Source organism: Pseudogymnoascus destructans, assembly GCF_001641265.1.
Source record: "Pseudogymnoascus destructans isolate 20631-21 unplaced genomic scaffold scaffold_32, whole genome shotgun sequence".
Lineage (NCBI taxonomy): Eukaryota > Fungi > Ascomycota > Leotiomycetes > Thelebolales > Thelebolaceae > Pseudogymnoascus > Pseudogymnoascus destructans.
The window spans coordinates 5,502-19,739 of NW_020167551.1; the positions used below are offsets into that span (position 1 = coordinate 5,502).

Consider the following 14,238-nt stretch of genomic DNA (forward strand, 5'->3'; position numbering starts at 1 on the left):
TCGCAGGGCTTCCCCCCTAAGGTAGGATGCAGTCCACAGGGCATAGCTCTCCTGGGTGGGAAACTTCTCATCATTGAAGTGCTGGTACAGTTCGACCTGTAGCAAAAACACCTCAAGTTCCTTTCGGTTGCCGGAGTAAGTGTCGGGCAACTTGACGCGTAGAGTTTCCTTGAGTTCGTTGACGGTGGGTGCATCGGGCATCTCTTCATTCTCAGGCTTAGACCTCTGAGACGAAGTTGGCGTGGTGGGGGTTTTCCCCTTCGAACTGACGACAGACATGTTGCTTTGTGTGTAAGCCGGTACCTCGTAGAAGTGGTGCTCAAAGTGTAACGCTGACTTCTAAACGATAGAAGACACAGAGGTTCTCTTGCGTAAAGGTTTACTTATCAGAGGAGGCAGGGGATCAGACACAAAGGCTTCAAGTAACACGTTACTAGTATATAACAAATACTGTATTGAGTTGAGCACGAAGCTCCTATCTAAGGAAATACTATCTACTTATATAGTGGCGTCGTGCCTAGTGGACTCTTGGGAACTCACTCGAGTCCTCAGAGTCCTGGACTCTTAGGACTCTTCTCATCATCCTGCGAGTCCATCACGTGCCTAGTGGACTCCTGGGAACTCACTCGAGTCCTCGGAGTCCTGGACTCTTAGGACTCTTCTCATCCTCCTGCGAGTCCGTCACGTGATACTTTCGGAACTACTATTCCCCGCTGCCCCTCCAGGTACCAGGGCCGGTCTCATGCGACCTCCCTCCTTCCTGTCCTGTAGTTGGCCAGCCTTCTTGTTCCGTCGTAACATATGTCTGTAAGGACAGTTCGAACTGAGGCTGACCTTCAAGTCTGCAGAAGTATCCGAAGTATAATGTGAAGACTTCGATACTCGAAGCAGTAGGACAAGGTATAGTAGTTCAGGCTCCAAAGCATATACTTTATACCATAGAGGTCAAGTGGTGAGACTAACAGGTTGGCTAAGTGGTTCGACTCGAAGTAAGGGGATGCAAAGTAAGTCGAAGCAGGATGATTTGCAAGAAGGCCAAGTAGTATATAATTTGCTAACTAAAGATCAATAAGAGACATGAGCAATAAGTGCTTATATAACAGTAAAAATCCCTAGTGCCAAATAAGCGAAGGCACTAATTAACCGAACCCTAGCTAAGCGCGCCCTAGTGAAGCGAGCCAATATACAAGAGAGCCTAAGCCAGTAGTCAACATTTGGGCTGATCTAGGTCAGCAAGTGAAGCGAAGTGAGCGAAGTGAGTGAAGCAGGTGAAGTGAATGACATAGTGAAATAAGTACTAGAGACTAAAGTGAATCGAAGGGTCATGGCACAAATATTGAAGGAGTGTCATGACAATGTCCTAGGTTGGTTTTAATTCTTGTAGATATGGCAATTCCTTACATATTAAGTGATAGTCTTGTCCATCTGAGGCTAGTAGTACTGTCTCTTAATGATGCGAATCATCTTCCTAATTCTAGGGTGTCATTACTAGCTGGTCATGAACCTTATAGAGGAGTTTAACTTAGACGTCTTCTAGGATCCAAACTTGATTTTGGTAGAGTAGGAGTCCATCTTCATAATGTGCTAAGGCTATACTTAGACTATCTCACTTGTTGTTCTATAGTCTTTGGATCGTATCCTTGCATAGTTCATCTTGAAGCTACATAGCTCGGATCATGTCGTGGATGCTCTGATCTTGTAGTAGGATTAGTGCAAGTTGAGCATCTTGTGCCTACTCTCGACTTTTGAGTTCTAGCTGCTGTATAAGATCTAGGTGTAGTTTTTCCATTAGTAGCATCATTTAAAGCTGCTGCTTCTGTCGGTCATCCTCTTCATTTCCTTCTAGCCGATCCCCTAGCCTTTGGGTAAGAGCATCTGCTTTCCCATTCTGCTTGCTAACAATAGCAAGCATCATAGACTTCGTTGTATGGGTCACATCATCAATCTCATAGCTCAAGCCTTCCTTTTTAGTGATACTAAGCACAGCGTTTCACCTAATTCAACACCACTTGAACTAGCCAATTAGCGCACAAATGGGGCTCTTAGAAAGCTTCACAACATTGTTGTTTTTGTATAATGGTCGCTATAACGAATTGCTGAATTTAGGGAGTATAGCTAAGGCAAAAGGCTTAAACAGGACAATTCAACTTGTTAGAACTCATGGTCTTATATGATTGGCTGCACTCTATGGCCTGGTGTTTAGCCTGTATTTCAGATGTTTTGCTTAGAACACAAGGACGAGCTTTAGGATGATACTTTAACTACTAATGAGTGGTCTTGTCTTAAAGAAGTATTTAGGATTCTCAAGATCCTAGAACAAACTACACTTGATGTAGAAGGTCCGTTTGGCTCTCTTAGCAAGGTGGTTATAACCATGGATTTTTTGCTTAAGCTTTTCAAAGACATTACAGAGTCAAAAATGAAAATCAAATATTCAGATGTAATTAAATCTATGGCTAATAATGCATAGAATAAGCTCAACAAGTACTACAATATAACAGAGGCAAGTGAGGCTTATATTGCTTCAATTGTTCTTAATCCTTAGATCAAATGGGTGTACTTTACAAAGCAATGGCCTAATTGGGTTAATCAAGCTAAAAAGGACATGTTAGCCTTCTAGAAGACTTATTACAGTACTTCAAACATTTTTGAGGATCTTTTAGAGCCTCAAAGGGTCTATGAAGGTGGCTAGTCAGAGGTCTCAAAATTCCGGCAGCAGAACAACCCTTAGGATGAAGAATGTGAGGAGTATGAGATGTATTGCTTGACTCCTCGACTTAGCCAGAAGAGTAAACAGCGGCCAATTGATTGGTGGAAAGAGGCCTCACAACAAGAGGCATATCCCAATTTGTCTCGTTAGGCAATCGATGTTTTGACAATACTAGCAATGAGCGATGAGCCTAAGAGGCTGTTTTCAAGAGCCTCAAATACAATCAATGAGGACCGAGCGCAGCTATTTTCCAGACACAGTACAAGCGCTCGAGTGTATCAAGTCCTGGACGCTTTAGAAAATTGGATGTGACGATAGGATTTAATTGAAGGCTGTGTAAGCTGTTTGCGCTGAGTTTGACTCTCGAGCCTCTGTTCCCTAGCTAGAAGTTGGTTCTGCAACGACCTGTTGACCATGGAATCATCGAAGCCATGCTCTTGAGTGCTTTGCAACTGTCTCTGAAATGTAAACATGATGACTTGGGCTATTTTAGAATAAATGGAATAAATTAAATCTCAGAATAAAGGGGTGTTGGAGGTGAGTAGTCAATGAACCAAGGTCGGGAGGTTTTGGGCGAGTAGTCGATCAACCTATGGACAATCAACCTCTAGACACCCGATTTATCGTTTCCGGGATTTGGAAAGTCGACTTCCAACATTGGAAAACAGAGGACTTTATACGATAATTGTAATTTTTACTACAGTATTTGTCTGCCTTGAAAAGCGCTAGCTCGTACATCTTCCCGTTTTGCGATGGCCGTGTACGTTTGGCCGTTTCGTGTGGTGGTGGTGTCGGATAAAAGCAGCATTGGCCTCGGAACCGTTCACGCGATGCAGCAATTGGTTATCAAGTTCTCAAAGTAGTTGCATTCAGCGACCATCTCCGGCAGAGATGCCCAATTCTCTTGACTCTATGGTCGTATGTGGGAGTTATTTTGGGGGGGGGGGATTATATGGTGGTGTGCTTGACTGACGGGGGAGGGATTTGAGAGCCAATGCTTCTCCTTCTATAGTACTATAAACCTCCTTACAAACCAACCCCTCTGTTTACTTACAACCGTATAATGCCCTCGCGATCCCAGCCGCTTACCACCACATAAAGTCCCTCCTGCCCCCTGCCCCTTGCCACCCCCCAACCTTCTTCCCTCACCCACCCCTAAACACTCCCCCGCTTCGCAACAATCTGTCTCAACCTCGCCAGCCCAAACATCGAAGGGAAGATATAATCCTACTCATCATCAGCACATATCATCGGGAAAGTCGTCCTCATGCTACTCACCCAAACACTCCTCGGCGCGAATCGGTCCAAGAACCAGATTATCCACGAGCGATTGCCCTGCCATACCCAGTTCGGGGGGTTGGTCTTTAGGACCTCGTGAACGACGCTGGCGGAGTAGGCGGAGGTGGGCATTGCGCCCTCTGCTGGTTGTTAGCTTCCTATATCAACCCCCGTCTCCCACTCCCCCTACCCCCTTCCCCGGCAGCCCCAAGAATCCAGAAAAACAACCAAAAGGACAACAGAGAAACCTAACTCACCCTGCGAATGCTTAACCCTCCTCAAATACTCCGCATTAATAGGCAAATACAAACTATCCTCCCCCAACGTCCTATCCGTCCTCGCGATCCTACTCTGCACACCCCCCGTCACCACGAGGATCACCCTGACACCGAACGGGGCAAGTTCTAGACGAAGGGTGTTGGAGTAGGCTTGGAGCGCGCCTTTGGTGGCGTTGTAGACGGCGCCGAAGACGTAGGGGGTTACGGCGGTGATGGAGCCGATGTTGACGATTTTACCCTTTGCGAGGATGAGGAGGGGGGAGAGCTCGCGGATGATGGAGATTACGGAGAAGATGTTGGTTTCGAAGGTTGAGTGGATGTCTTCATCTGAGACTTCGATGGCGGGGACGGTGCAGTCTGGTAGAATGGTAAGTAAAGGGTCCCCCGTAAGGAAAGTCACCGAGATTTGGGAATCGTCATATATCCCCCCTAACCCCCCGGGCGCCCTCTGGCGTAGACGAATAAATGAAAATACAACTTACTCTTTCCCCTATATTCACAAATCATGAATTAGCCCCAGACCACGCACGTGAGGGGTATAGCGGGAGGGGGTAAACTCACGCATTATTAACCAGCACATCCAAGCTCCCCCCCGCAACCCTCTCCAGCTCCTCCCTAATCCTCACCCGATCCGCCTGGGACGTGACATCAAAAGAGAACGTCTCAATCCCCAGATCCTCCAAATCCATTAACGCAACTTTATCCCGCGCTGTGGCGAAGACGCGGAGGCCTGGGTGTGTATACACATATTAGCAGCTGGCGGTGACAGTGACGTGACGCCAAATGTTGTACCCAGGGTCGCATACCAGCATTATGAAAGTCCATAGCAAGAGCATGTCCAATCCCCCCCGGGGCACATCCCGTAATCAACACTGTTTTGCGAGCATCCGCCATTTTCTTTTCCGTTTCAACAATTATAGTAGAGTTAAGGTAAAAAGAAAGATAGTCTGGTTTTGATACGCGCCATGGGCTGGAATTAAATGGCCTCAAAAGTTGCCGAGGCGGCGGTCGGCGTTGTCACGAGGGGAGGACGCTAGTTAGCGCCGATTCTAATACGATTTCGAATTTACGGCGCGGTACGAGATGATAAACAGTGTCTTACTCAGCACACTTCCAACGCGAAAAAATAAAAAATAAAAAATACGAACACAGCACAGTAAAAGCATCTCCTCTCTATGTAAATCTAACAATACACTTCCCCACCCCCACCAAAAAGCCAGCTAGCCAAGCCAGTAAGCCGCATAGCATAGCGTAGCAATTAACTCTAATCACACCCCAGCTCCCATCCTCAACCATAGCCATGCCACAAAACAGCTTCAGCGACCAAGAACAAATACAACCCCTTTTTCCACCCACCATCCCGTCCTATTATGCCACCCGCCCCCTTACTGGGCCAAAAAACTCCAAAAAAGTCAACTCCCCCCATCCCCAAATTTAAACTCAAAAACAAGCCAACCCAGCCAGTCCAGCCCAGCCCAGCGACGACAAAGGAAACCAGGGCTGGGAAAGCAGATGTGTCCCCTGGCCCATAATTACACGTCCTCAGCATACACACCGCACCCCGCACCCATCAAGCCATCTAGACACTGTCGAGAGAGAGTCGGCGATGCAGAGAGAGGGACGGACCCCAAAAAGAGAGCCTCACTCACTCATCCCCCCCCACTCCTCCCCAAACATCGTCATATCCCTCAACAACTCCCCCGCCTCCCCCCCACCCGCCTCCTCCTTCGCTCTCTTCTCCCCCCCAGGGTCCTCATCCGCATTCGTCAAATCCTTAAACAACCTCTCCATCCCCCCCTGTCCTCCTCCTCCCCCCCCTCCACCACTTCCTCCCCCAGAACCGCCTGGAAGTCCCCCAGTGATGCTAGAACTATCAAACCCCCTCCCAAGCGGGCTTCCCATCCCGCGCCCATCAAGCGTCATCTCCCCACCCCTCCCCATCGCCGCGCCCGTGAACGGTCCTGCGCCTTGCCCAGAGCCATAGGGTGGCGCGTGTACGAAGCCCATTGGTGCGAACCCCTGACGTTCCCTCGGGGGGTATGGGAGTTCATCATACGCAAACCGTGGCTGCTGCTGCTGCTGATGGTGTGGTGAATCCGTCAACATCCCCCCTCTCGGTCCTCTCCCAGGTCCAGAGCCAGGATACACGCCATTCTGCCCCTGCTGCTGCGTCGAGAACTGCTGCATCGCATAGTGCCCCCCCCCCGGCGCAGGCTGCAGCGCCGGTCTCGGGGGCGCAGACTGCGGCTCGCTGCTCTTCCGTTTAAACCCATGCTGCCTAGTCCTCAGACTCTGCGGCAGGTTCTCCGGATCATCAACCCCATGCTGCGCCATCAGCTTCTGCAACTTCGTCGGTCTCGGTTTGCGCGTCGATTTCGACGTCTCCAGCACCGGCGGCGGGTCGGGGGCCACAGGGGACCAAGTATGTAACTGCGCGCGAAAGTAATTTGTCTCTCTCACCAACAATATCTCCGCCCCCTCAATCTTACGTAAATAAAACCTTAGGATCGACGACTCCTCAGACGTCGCCATGATGGGATTGCAGAAGGGCGCGACGTGGTTGCGGAAGTCCTGCGCGTTGTCGATGATGCGCGCGAGGAGGTCTTCCTCGTCGGGCTGGAAGGGGAGGGATTTGATCTCGTTCTGCCACTCGATTAGGTCTTCGAGCTTGGGGCGCGCGGCGTCGCGGGGGATCTTGACGCGCCAGTCGCAGATGGGGCAGGTGTATTTTTCGTCTTCCTTGACTTTGCCGCGGGCGATCTTGAGGCATTTGCCGTGGTACCTGGGAGAGTTAGTTAGTAACAACAATCTATCATAGGGGGGGGGATCTCTTACCACTCATGGCACAACTCGCACTCAATCATCATCCCCGCCTCCACCTTGCGGCAAATACAAAACACCTCCCTGAACCTCGGATCCTCCCACGTATGCATCTTCCCATCCACCGGACTCGGCTCCCTCGATGCCGGCTCGGCCGGCATCCGCGGTTTATCATACATGATATCGAAGCAGTCCAGGTTGCGCTCAAGCACATACTCCATATGCGTCTTGAGGATATGCAGCGGGGCGTTCGCTTTCCCAAACAGCTTCTTGCCCTTGCGCATCCAGTCCTCGTGGCGCTTCTGCTCTTTCTCGAGGTCAAGGGTGCCGCTCGGCTTGCTATTCAGGTCTAGCAGACTGTCTACCGTGAAGACGACTTCGGAATACGTAGGCCGCTTCGAGATATCCGCTTCCTTGCTGCGGTCGTAGAGAGACACGATCTGGCGATGGGCTTCGCGCTGCTTGTTAAGGATCTGATCAACCTGCGACAGCGTCTCGGCCGAAACCGGTATAGCAGCAGCCTGCGCCTGATTTGACAGCGCCTCCAGCTGAGGGTAGTGAATAGACTCCGCAGACATAAGCTCCTTCGCCTTCATCTCCCACCCCTCCCCCGCCTCCTTCTGCTCCTTAAAGTGCCGCAGATAGCTATTACTCGCCGGCAGAATCTCCAGCTTCTCCGCCGCCGCAATCAGCTCCTTAATATCCGTCAACGACAAAAACTGCCCCCTCGCCTCCTTCGCCCTGTCATCCCACTTATTCTTCGCCACCACCCCCTCCAGCCGCTCCGTCTCGGGCATATCGACATTGAGCCCGCGCCCGCGCTCGAGCAGCTCCTCAAACACCTGCGTATCGCTCACGTTCTGGTTGTCGAGCGCCATCTTGGCGTCGCGCTGGAAACTGGTGATGGCCTCGGCGCGCTCGCGCAGCTGGGTGATCTCGGGACAGTCGAATCCTAGGGCGTCGGCGTCCTTGAGGAGCTTGACGACGTTTTCGACTTTGCGGAGCTCGCGCTCGCGCTCCTCGGCCTCGGCGGCTTTGCTGCCTTTGCGCCAGCTCTTCTCGCTCTTGCGGCGGTTCTGCTGTTTGCGAACGATGTAGTTGGTGGCTTCGTCTACCCACTCGTTGCAGCGGTCCACGAAGGTCTTTAGGGTTGGGAGGGAGGGGAGGTCGTAGGGGATGCGCTCCCCCTCATTGAGGAGAGCGCGGAGCACTTTTAAAGACGGTGTTGCGTCCTCTTCTAGTGTCTTGGTGACCTTGTCTTCCCATACCTCTGGTAGATGCGCCTTGTCGCAAACCTTCTGATAGATGCTACTAATAGCCTGTTCGGTACGTCGATAATGTAGCGTATGATTCTTGCCCCTATACCGCTCCTCCTCAGACATCTCGCAGCATTCGTAATTGCCTGCATGCAAAAGACACAGAACCTTGCCCGACTTATCACACTTATACCTCGACAAATATGCATAAGCTTTGCAGTAAGAGCACTGATACTCCTCCTCCAGAACATCCCGATCATCCACCTCGAACTTGACATGGCACCGCGGTCCCGCGCCTTCAACCTCATCCGTGATAACGCAGGGGTGATTATTGTCGTTATGCTTAGCCAGGAAGTTCTTACGGAGCCCAATCTCCTTATCTCGCATGCGCTCCAGCGCCGGTGCAAGCCACTCCGCCGTCTCGATCGTGACGCCGCCAGTCGCGTGACCCTCAGCAGCAGTCCAGAGAAGCTCATCATGGGAAAAGCACGGCTGGCGCCTAAACTGCTGAAGTCTCTCAACGCCGACGTCCCCAAACGGCTCCCAATCCTTGGGTGCGAAGTTGACAGCCTCGTTGAAGTTGAAGCCGTGGTTAAACCCAGCATGGTATGCTTGGGGGAACGTAATCACAAACTGCCCGGCGCGTTGGTCGAGCGCGTAGCATCGAACACCGGCCTTCTTCAGTTGCTCGGGGGTAAGTAACGTAACAAGCTGGAACAAAAGATCCGGCTGCGTCTCGAACAGCTCCGGGACGGCTTCCCGCATCGCGTTCTCGAACTTCTCTGCATCCTCGCCCGGGATGCCGTACCATGTCTTCGTCGAGCCAAAGTGCTGGTAGTTGGCAGAATAAGCATAATGATCCTCGTTGTGCCAGCAGAATGTCGAAAAGATCATGCCGACATAGAGCCACGGCACCGTCATCCCGGAGATGTCGGATTTGATGTGCCTGAACAAGGAGTCCGGGTGCAGAGGCGTGATATTAAGATTCCAAGGATCAGTCGAATACGGATCCCGCGGATTCCTCTCAATCGTTGGGAACCCACTGCCGTGAGTCGTGGAATGGATATCGGCCCCGTACTCGACTTCAACAGTCTCCTCAAGGCTAGCAACCAACCTCCAAAACTCCCTCTCAATATCATCCTCAGTGACCGGTCGCGGACAGTTGAGAACCGGGTCAAACGGCAACCGATTCTGGAAGTACCCCTCCTTGAAATCCGCCGCCTTGTCATGGAACTGCTTAAGGGAGTAGATGCTTCCCTCCTCGAACCCGAACTGGCCATCACCCACAAGACACCTCGGGCAATTCCAGTCATAATCCGGTTTCTGCGTGAGCGGGGGGTCCAGACACTGCATATGGTATCCGTGATCACACGACTCGCAGACCAAGAGCCTACCCGCATCCTCCCCCTTGGCGCAATGTTCGCACTTCTCACCAGGCGCAAACGACCCCGGCTCGCCTGGTATCCTCGGCGTCAAGGGTCGTAGGAAGCTCATATGCGACCCTGCCACAGTCGGCACTGCTCCCTTCTTTAATCTCTTGCTTCGTCGCCCGTTTGCGCCGCCGTCGCTGTCGTCACGTGGAGTTGTATTCTCCTTTCGCGAATCTATGCTGTCGTGGCTCATTTGGCGCTTGAGCGGGTTGGATGTGAACCCATTCGTCAATGATGTCGATTTGAGGTTCGAGGGACGGTATTCGGGTGTGTTCTTGGCCGAAGACATCGGGTTGTCCACAACTCTCCTTGGAGGCGTAAAACTCCTCTCTGGTTCCCTCTCACGCCGCGCGTGATTGACAGGTGTAAACCCCCCCTGTCCTGCATTCACGGCTGTAAATCCGCCCGCATTAACCGGAGTGAAGCCAGACGTCGGAGGGGCAGGAGCGGGAGTCGATTGGCTCGATCGATCGACCATTGGTATATCTTTCGTCTCCGTGCCGTTCCCATAGACATTCCGTAATGACGAATTGAGCGCCTCGGAAGCGGAAACCGCCGGCGAGTCGTCTCGGAGGCTAGATGGTGTGTGTTGGTGTGATTTCTTCATCGGCGAAGTAGCTGGAGACGGCGTTATGGGTCCTCCATATTCGTATTCTAGCTGTGCCTGGACGCCCGGCTTCGCATGTCGAAGGTATTCCTCGTAAGGGAACAGCCACCGCTGGTATGAGTTCTTCAGAGAGGTCGAAAGCGATGACATGATCTTGCCGCTGTATCCCAGGTCACGGCCAATCTCGGCCCATTTCTTCAGTTTGCAGACCTTTTCAAACCCGCCTCTTGACTCCACAGCCTTCTTCAGTTTATATAGGTCGAGCGGGCGCTTGTCGACGCTGGGGAACCGAGTGAGACTCGTGCCGTGCTGCTTATGGAACCTCGCCAGCTGGTCTAGGTATGTCAAGTTCGCTCTGGTGCCTGTCGTGTGTTAGAGCGCTGAGAGTCACCATGCACGTGCCACTAGGATTTGTTATACGTACTGCCTTCAATAGAGTTGAGTTCTTGCTTTCGTGTCTTGAAGTGGAATTTCTAGGTTAGACGTCAGTATAAACAAGCGCACAAGATGCGACATGCAGGCCGAGGGGTGTATAGAATCCGCAGCCTGAATCGTTCGTACCTCCGTATCAATCGCGAACCCCGGATTCCAATCCACCGGCGGTATAATCTTGCAAATCCCAAACTGCGACGCCTCCGGCGCAATCTTCTTCATATACTGAAACGGGTCCTTGAACTCCTCCATCGTCGGCCGGTACGTGGGCGCCTCCTGCAGGCCATGCGGCCGCATCTTCTTGGTGGTCTCGCGGCTCGCCGTCGGCTGGCCTCGCCTCTCCACACTCGACAAGTCGAGCGGCGCAGACTTCATGGCGCTCAGGTGCACCGGTGCCGGGGCGGCATTGCCGTTCGCGGCGCCCTTCGCTCGGGTCGAGGGGGCGTTGCTGGCCGTCGCGCTGGCTGGGGAGGCGCGCGCGGCGGCCGACGAGCCGCCGCTCGTCGTGGGAACCTGCACCATTATGCACACGCCGGGTCGGGGGCGTGATCGGCTCGAGGGCAGGGAAGTGAGAGTCTTTGGGGTTTCGCTAGTCTCCGCAGTCTATATCGACGGCATTGGAGCGTTCGCATTCGAGGATGAGGGTTGTTGGTGGGTGTGGGCGAGCTGGTCTGGCTCAGGGCCTTGGGGCGAGTGTTGTCAGCGGTGCGTGCCAACACGATGGGAAACGGATTTCGAGTATAAGGCGGGATGATGGTACCGTAGACGAATACTAGTACATAAATTATACAGGTGGAGTAAGAAATAGAGATGATGCCATAAGAATTAAGCAGTCGAGCAGAAAGAGAGTGGGGGTTATGGTCGACAGTGGTGGAATGGCAGTTGGAGTTGTAAGTGGCATGGGAATAAGTATGGGAAGATCGAAGGTGGGATTGGAGAAAGTGAGGAAGTTGGGTGGTTGTCTTGAGAGGATGGATGTAGTGGTACATGGGGTAGTGTGGGGATATTGGGCGATTTTGGTGGGGAGCAGTTGTACCGGTAAGTATATATGGGGTGGTATATGTGGTATGTGGGTATATGTGGTGGGTTAGGCAAGGTTAGAGGTTAGAGGTTAGAGGTTAGAGGAGAGTACTCTATTACAGAATACTGTATTAGGAGAGAGTAGGGTATTAGAGGAGAGTATTGTTTAGGAGAGAGTAGGGTATTAGAGAGTAGGGTATTAGAGAGTAGGGTATTAGAGAGTAGGGTATTAGAGGAGAGTATTGTTTAGGAGAGAGTAGGGTATTAGAGAGTAGGGTATTAGAGAGTAGGGTATTAGAGAGTAGGGTATTAGGAGAGAGTAGGGTATTAGGAGAGAGTAGGGGTAGGGTATTAGGAGAGAGTAGGTATTAGAGGAGAGTACTGTATAGGGTATTAGAGGAGAGTATTGTTTAGGAGAGAGTACTGTATTAGGAGAGAGTAGGTATTAGAGGAGAGACTGTATAGGGTATTAGAGGAGAGTACTGTATTAGGAGAGAGTAGGGTATTATATACTTTGTTCTACTCTAACCTCTAACCCTCCATAGAGAAAGAAATAACCTGGGATACTGATTGACTAGGTAGGATAATAAGAGGTGTGAGGAAGATAGAGTATGGTATTATGTAGATATTATGTATGATATTATGGATGAGGATGAGGATGAGGATGATATAGTCTGTGGGTGGCATATGCATGGTGTTTGAGTATGAAGTACATGTGCAAAAGTAGAGAATATACAGCAATCCCCATCACTAGACTACTCTATCAAGAGTATGGTACTTGTATGATATGTACCTTGGCTAACTTTTGATAGTCCAGTGATATGGATTGCTGTATATTCTCTACTTCTGCACATGTACTTCACTCCGTATGAAGAAGAAAAGAGACGTGGGGGAAAGAAAAAGTGTCGATACTCCAGTACTGTAACTTAGGACTTGGTTTCGGCGCTAGGGGAGTAAAAAATGGAATATGGATGGGCCGCTTGTGGGTTAGCGCGGGTAGGTGGTAAGAGGTTAGAGGAGCAGGTGATGGGTGGGAATTTATACTGCAGTACTCCGTAAGTTATGCTCATCCTCCCCCAAAAATGCCACCCCCCCCAATCCCCCCCCTCTACACAGTCTACCTCCTCCGCTCCCTCCCCCTCCCCTCCTCCCTCTACATCGGATCGACCCCCCTTCCCTCGCGGCGCCTACGACAACACAATGGCGTCGTGGTAGGTGGTGCGAGTAGGACGGCCAGAGCGAGCCATAGGCCGTGGGAGATGCCGGTGTTGGTTGTTGGGTTCCCGAGTCACGTTGGGGCGTTGCAGTTTGAGTGAGTGAAGGTCTCTTTCTTTGTTTGTTTTGTTTGGGGGTTGGTGGGATGGGTTGAGATGAGGGGGGAGGTGAGGGGTGTCACGTGCCACTCTATGTGGAAAGGGGGATGGGAGATGGATGGGAGATAGATGGGCGAATTCATGGGAAAGAGAAGCTAATGACAATAGATGGGCATGGCAACACCCAACACTCTCCACACGCCTCCCTCCCCCCTCCACCACCACCACCACCACCACTACCTCCACCCAGCCAACCCCCCGCCCACGCGCCCGAAGACCCCGCCTCACCCTCCCCTCCTCCCTCAAATCCCTCCACCACCTCCTCGCATCCCCCTCTTTCTGTCGCTGGCCACTGCGGTTACACTTCCAGAGCGAGGAGGTGTATGGGGCCTGGGTGAAGGCGTGTAGTTCCACGGCTGGGGGGAAGGAGGGGAGGGAGGGAAGGAGGGAGGTGGAGGTTGTGAAGGATTATGATAGTGAGATTTTCGCGGCGTTGGGGAAGGTCGAAAAAGGTGCAAAGGGGAAGGGTAGAGGAAAGTCCAAGGCACCGCTGGAGGAGGAGAGGCGGGTTGGTAACTGCGCGGCTTGCGGACAGGGGAGTGGTATAATGCCCATCTGCGCATCCGACGAATGCGGGGTAGCCACGCACATCACATGCCTCGCAAAACACGGGCTACGGGATGAGAAAGAGGGCGGAAAGGGACAGATTCTACCACTCTCGGCCAAATGTCCGCGGTGTAAAGGGGAGATGAGGTGGAGTGATATAGCTGGCCAGGTTACTGGACGGATTCGTGGGAAGGGGACGAAAGGGGGTATAGGTGCAGTGGCAAGTGCGAGTGCTGCGGGGAATGGAAGTGCGAGTGGGAGCGGGGTAGAGAGCGGGAGTGAGAGTGAAGCGGATTCTTGGGCTGGGGTTGTGGAGTTGTGAGGGGAGTTTGGGAAGGGGGTTTGGTCATGGAGCTTGGTGGATGGATGGTGCATTATGATACCCTGGGCTAATTTAATCGAGTTTCCTCTCTTGATTTGCATTGCATTCACTACCGACTGCATAATCGCATCTGCTATCTGAAAAGTGGCTGGTATACACTCCCGCG

At 51.9% G+C, this 14,238-nt stretch overlaps 3 protein-coding genes across 3 annotated transcripts; 1 reads left to right on the forward strand and 2 right to left on the reverse strand.

Moving 5' to 3' along the window:
* Nucleotides 1-3,865: 3,865 nt before the first annotated feature.
* Nucleotides 3,866-5,416, reverse strand: VC83_08794 (uncharacterized protein; the record flags this gene model as incomplete). The annotated part of the gene is made up of 6 exons (XM_024472337.1): nucleotides 5,073-5,416; nucleotides 4,828-4,996; nucleotides 4,749-4,756; nucleotides 4,246-4,623; nucleotides 3,989-4,128; nucleotides 3,866-3,937 (listed from the first exon to the last, which is right to left on the reverse strand). Exons 1-6 carry the CDS (start codon nucleotides 5,158-5,160, stop codon nucleotides 3,866-3,868), a joined length of 855 nt encoding a protein of 284 aa, XP_024319949.1. The 5' UTR covers nucleotides 5,161-5,416.
* Nucleotides 5,413-11,746, reverse strand: VC83_08795 (uncharacterized protein). The gene is made up of 5 exons (XM_024472338.1): nucleotides 11,572-11,746; nucleotides 10,941-11,494; nucleotides 10,804-10,852; nucleotides 7,102-10,741; nucleotides 5,413-7,048 (listed from the first exon to the last, which is right to left on the reverse strand). Exons 2-5 carry the CDS (start codon nucleotides 11,331-11,333, stop codon nucleotides 5,908-5,910), a joined length of 5,223 nt encoding a protein of 1,740 aa, XP_024319948.1. The 5' UTR covers nucleotides 11,334-11,494; nucleotides 11,572-11,746; the 3' UTR covers nucleotides 5,413-5,907.
* Nucleotides 11,747-12,922: 1,176 nt separating this feature from the next.
* On the forward strand, nucleotides 12,923-14,154 carry SLX1 (Slx4p interacting protein). Its single transcript, XM_024472339.1, has 2 exons — nucleotides 12,923-13,143; nucleotides 13,313-14,154. The coding sequence occupies exons 1-2, from the start codon at nucleotides 13,091-13,093 to the stop codon at nucleotides 14,070-14,072; spliced, it is 813 nt and encodes a 270-aa protein (XP_024319951.1). The 5' UTR covers nucleotides 12,923-13,090; the 3' UTR covers nucleotides 14,073-14,154.
* Nucleotides 14,155-14,238: the final 84 nt, after the last annotated feature.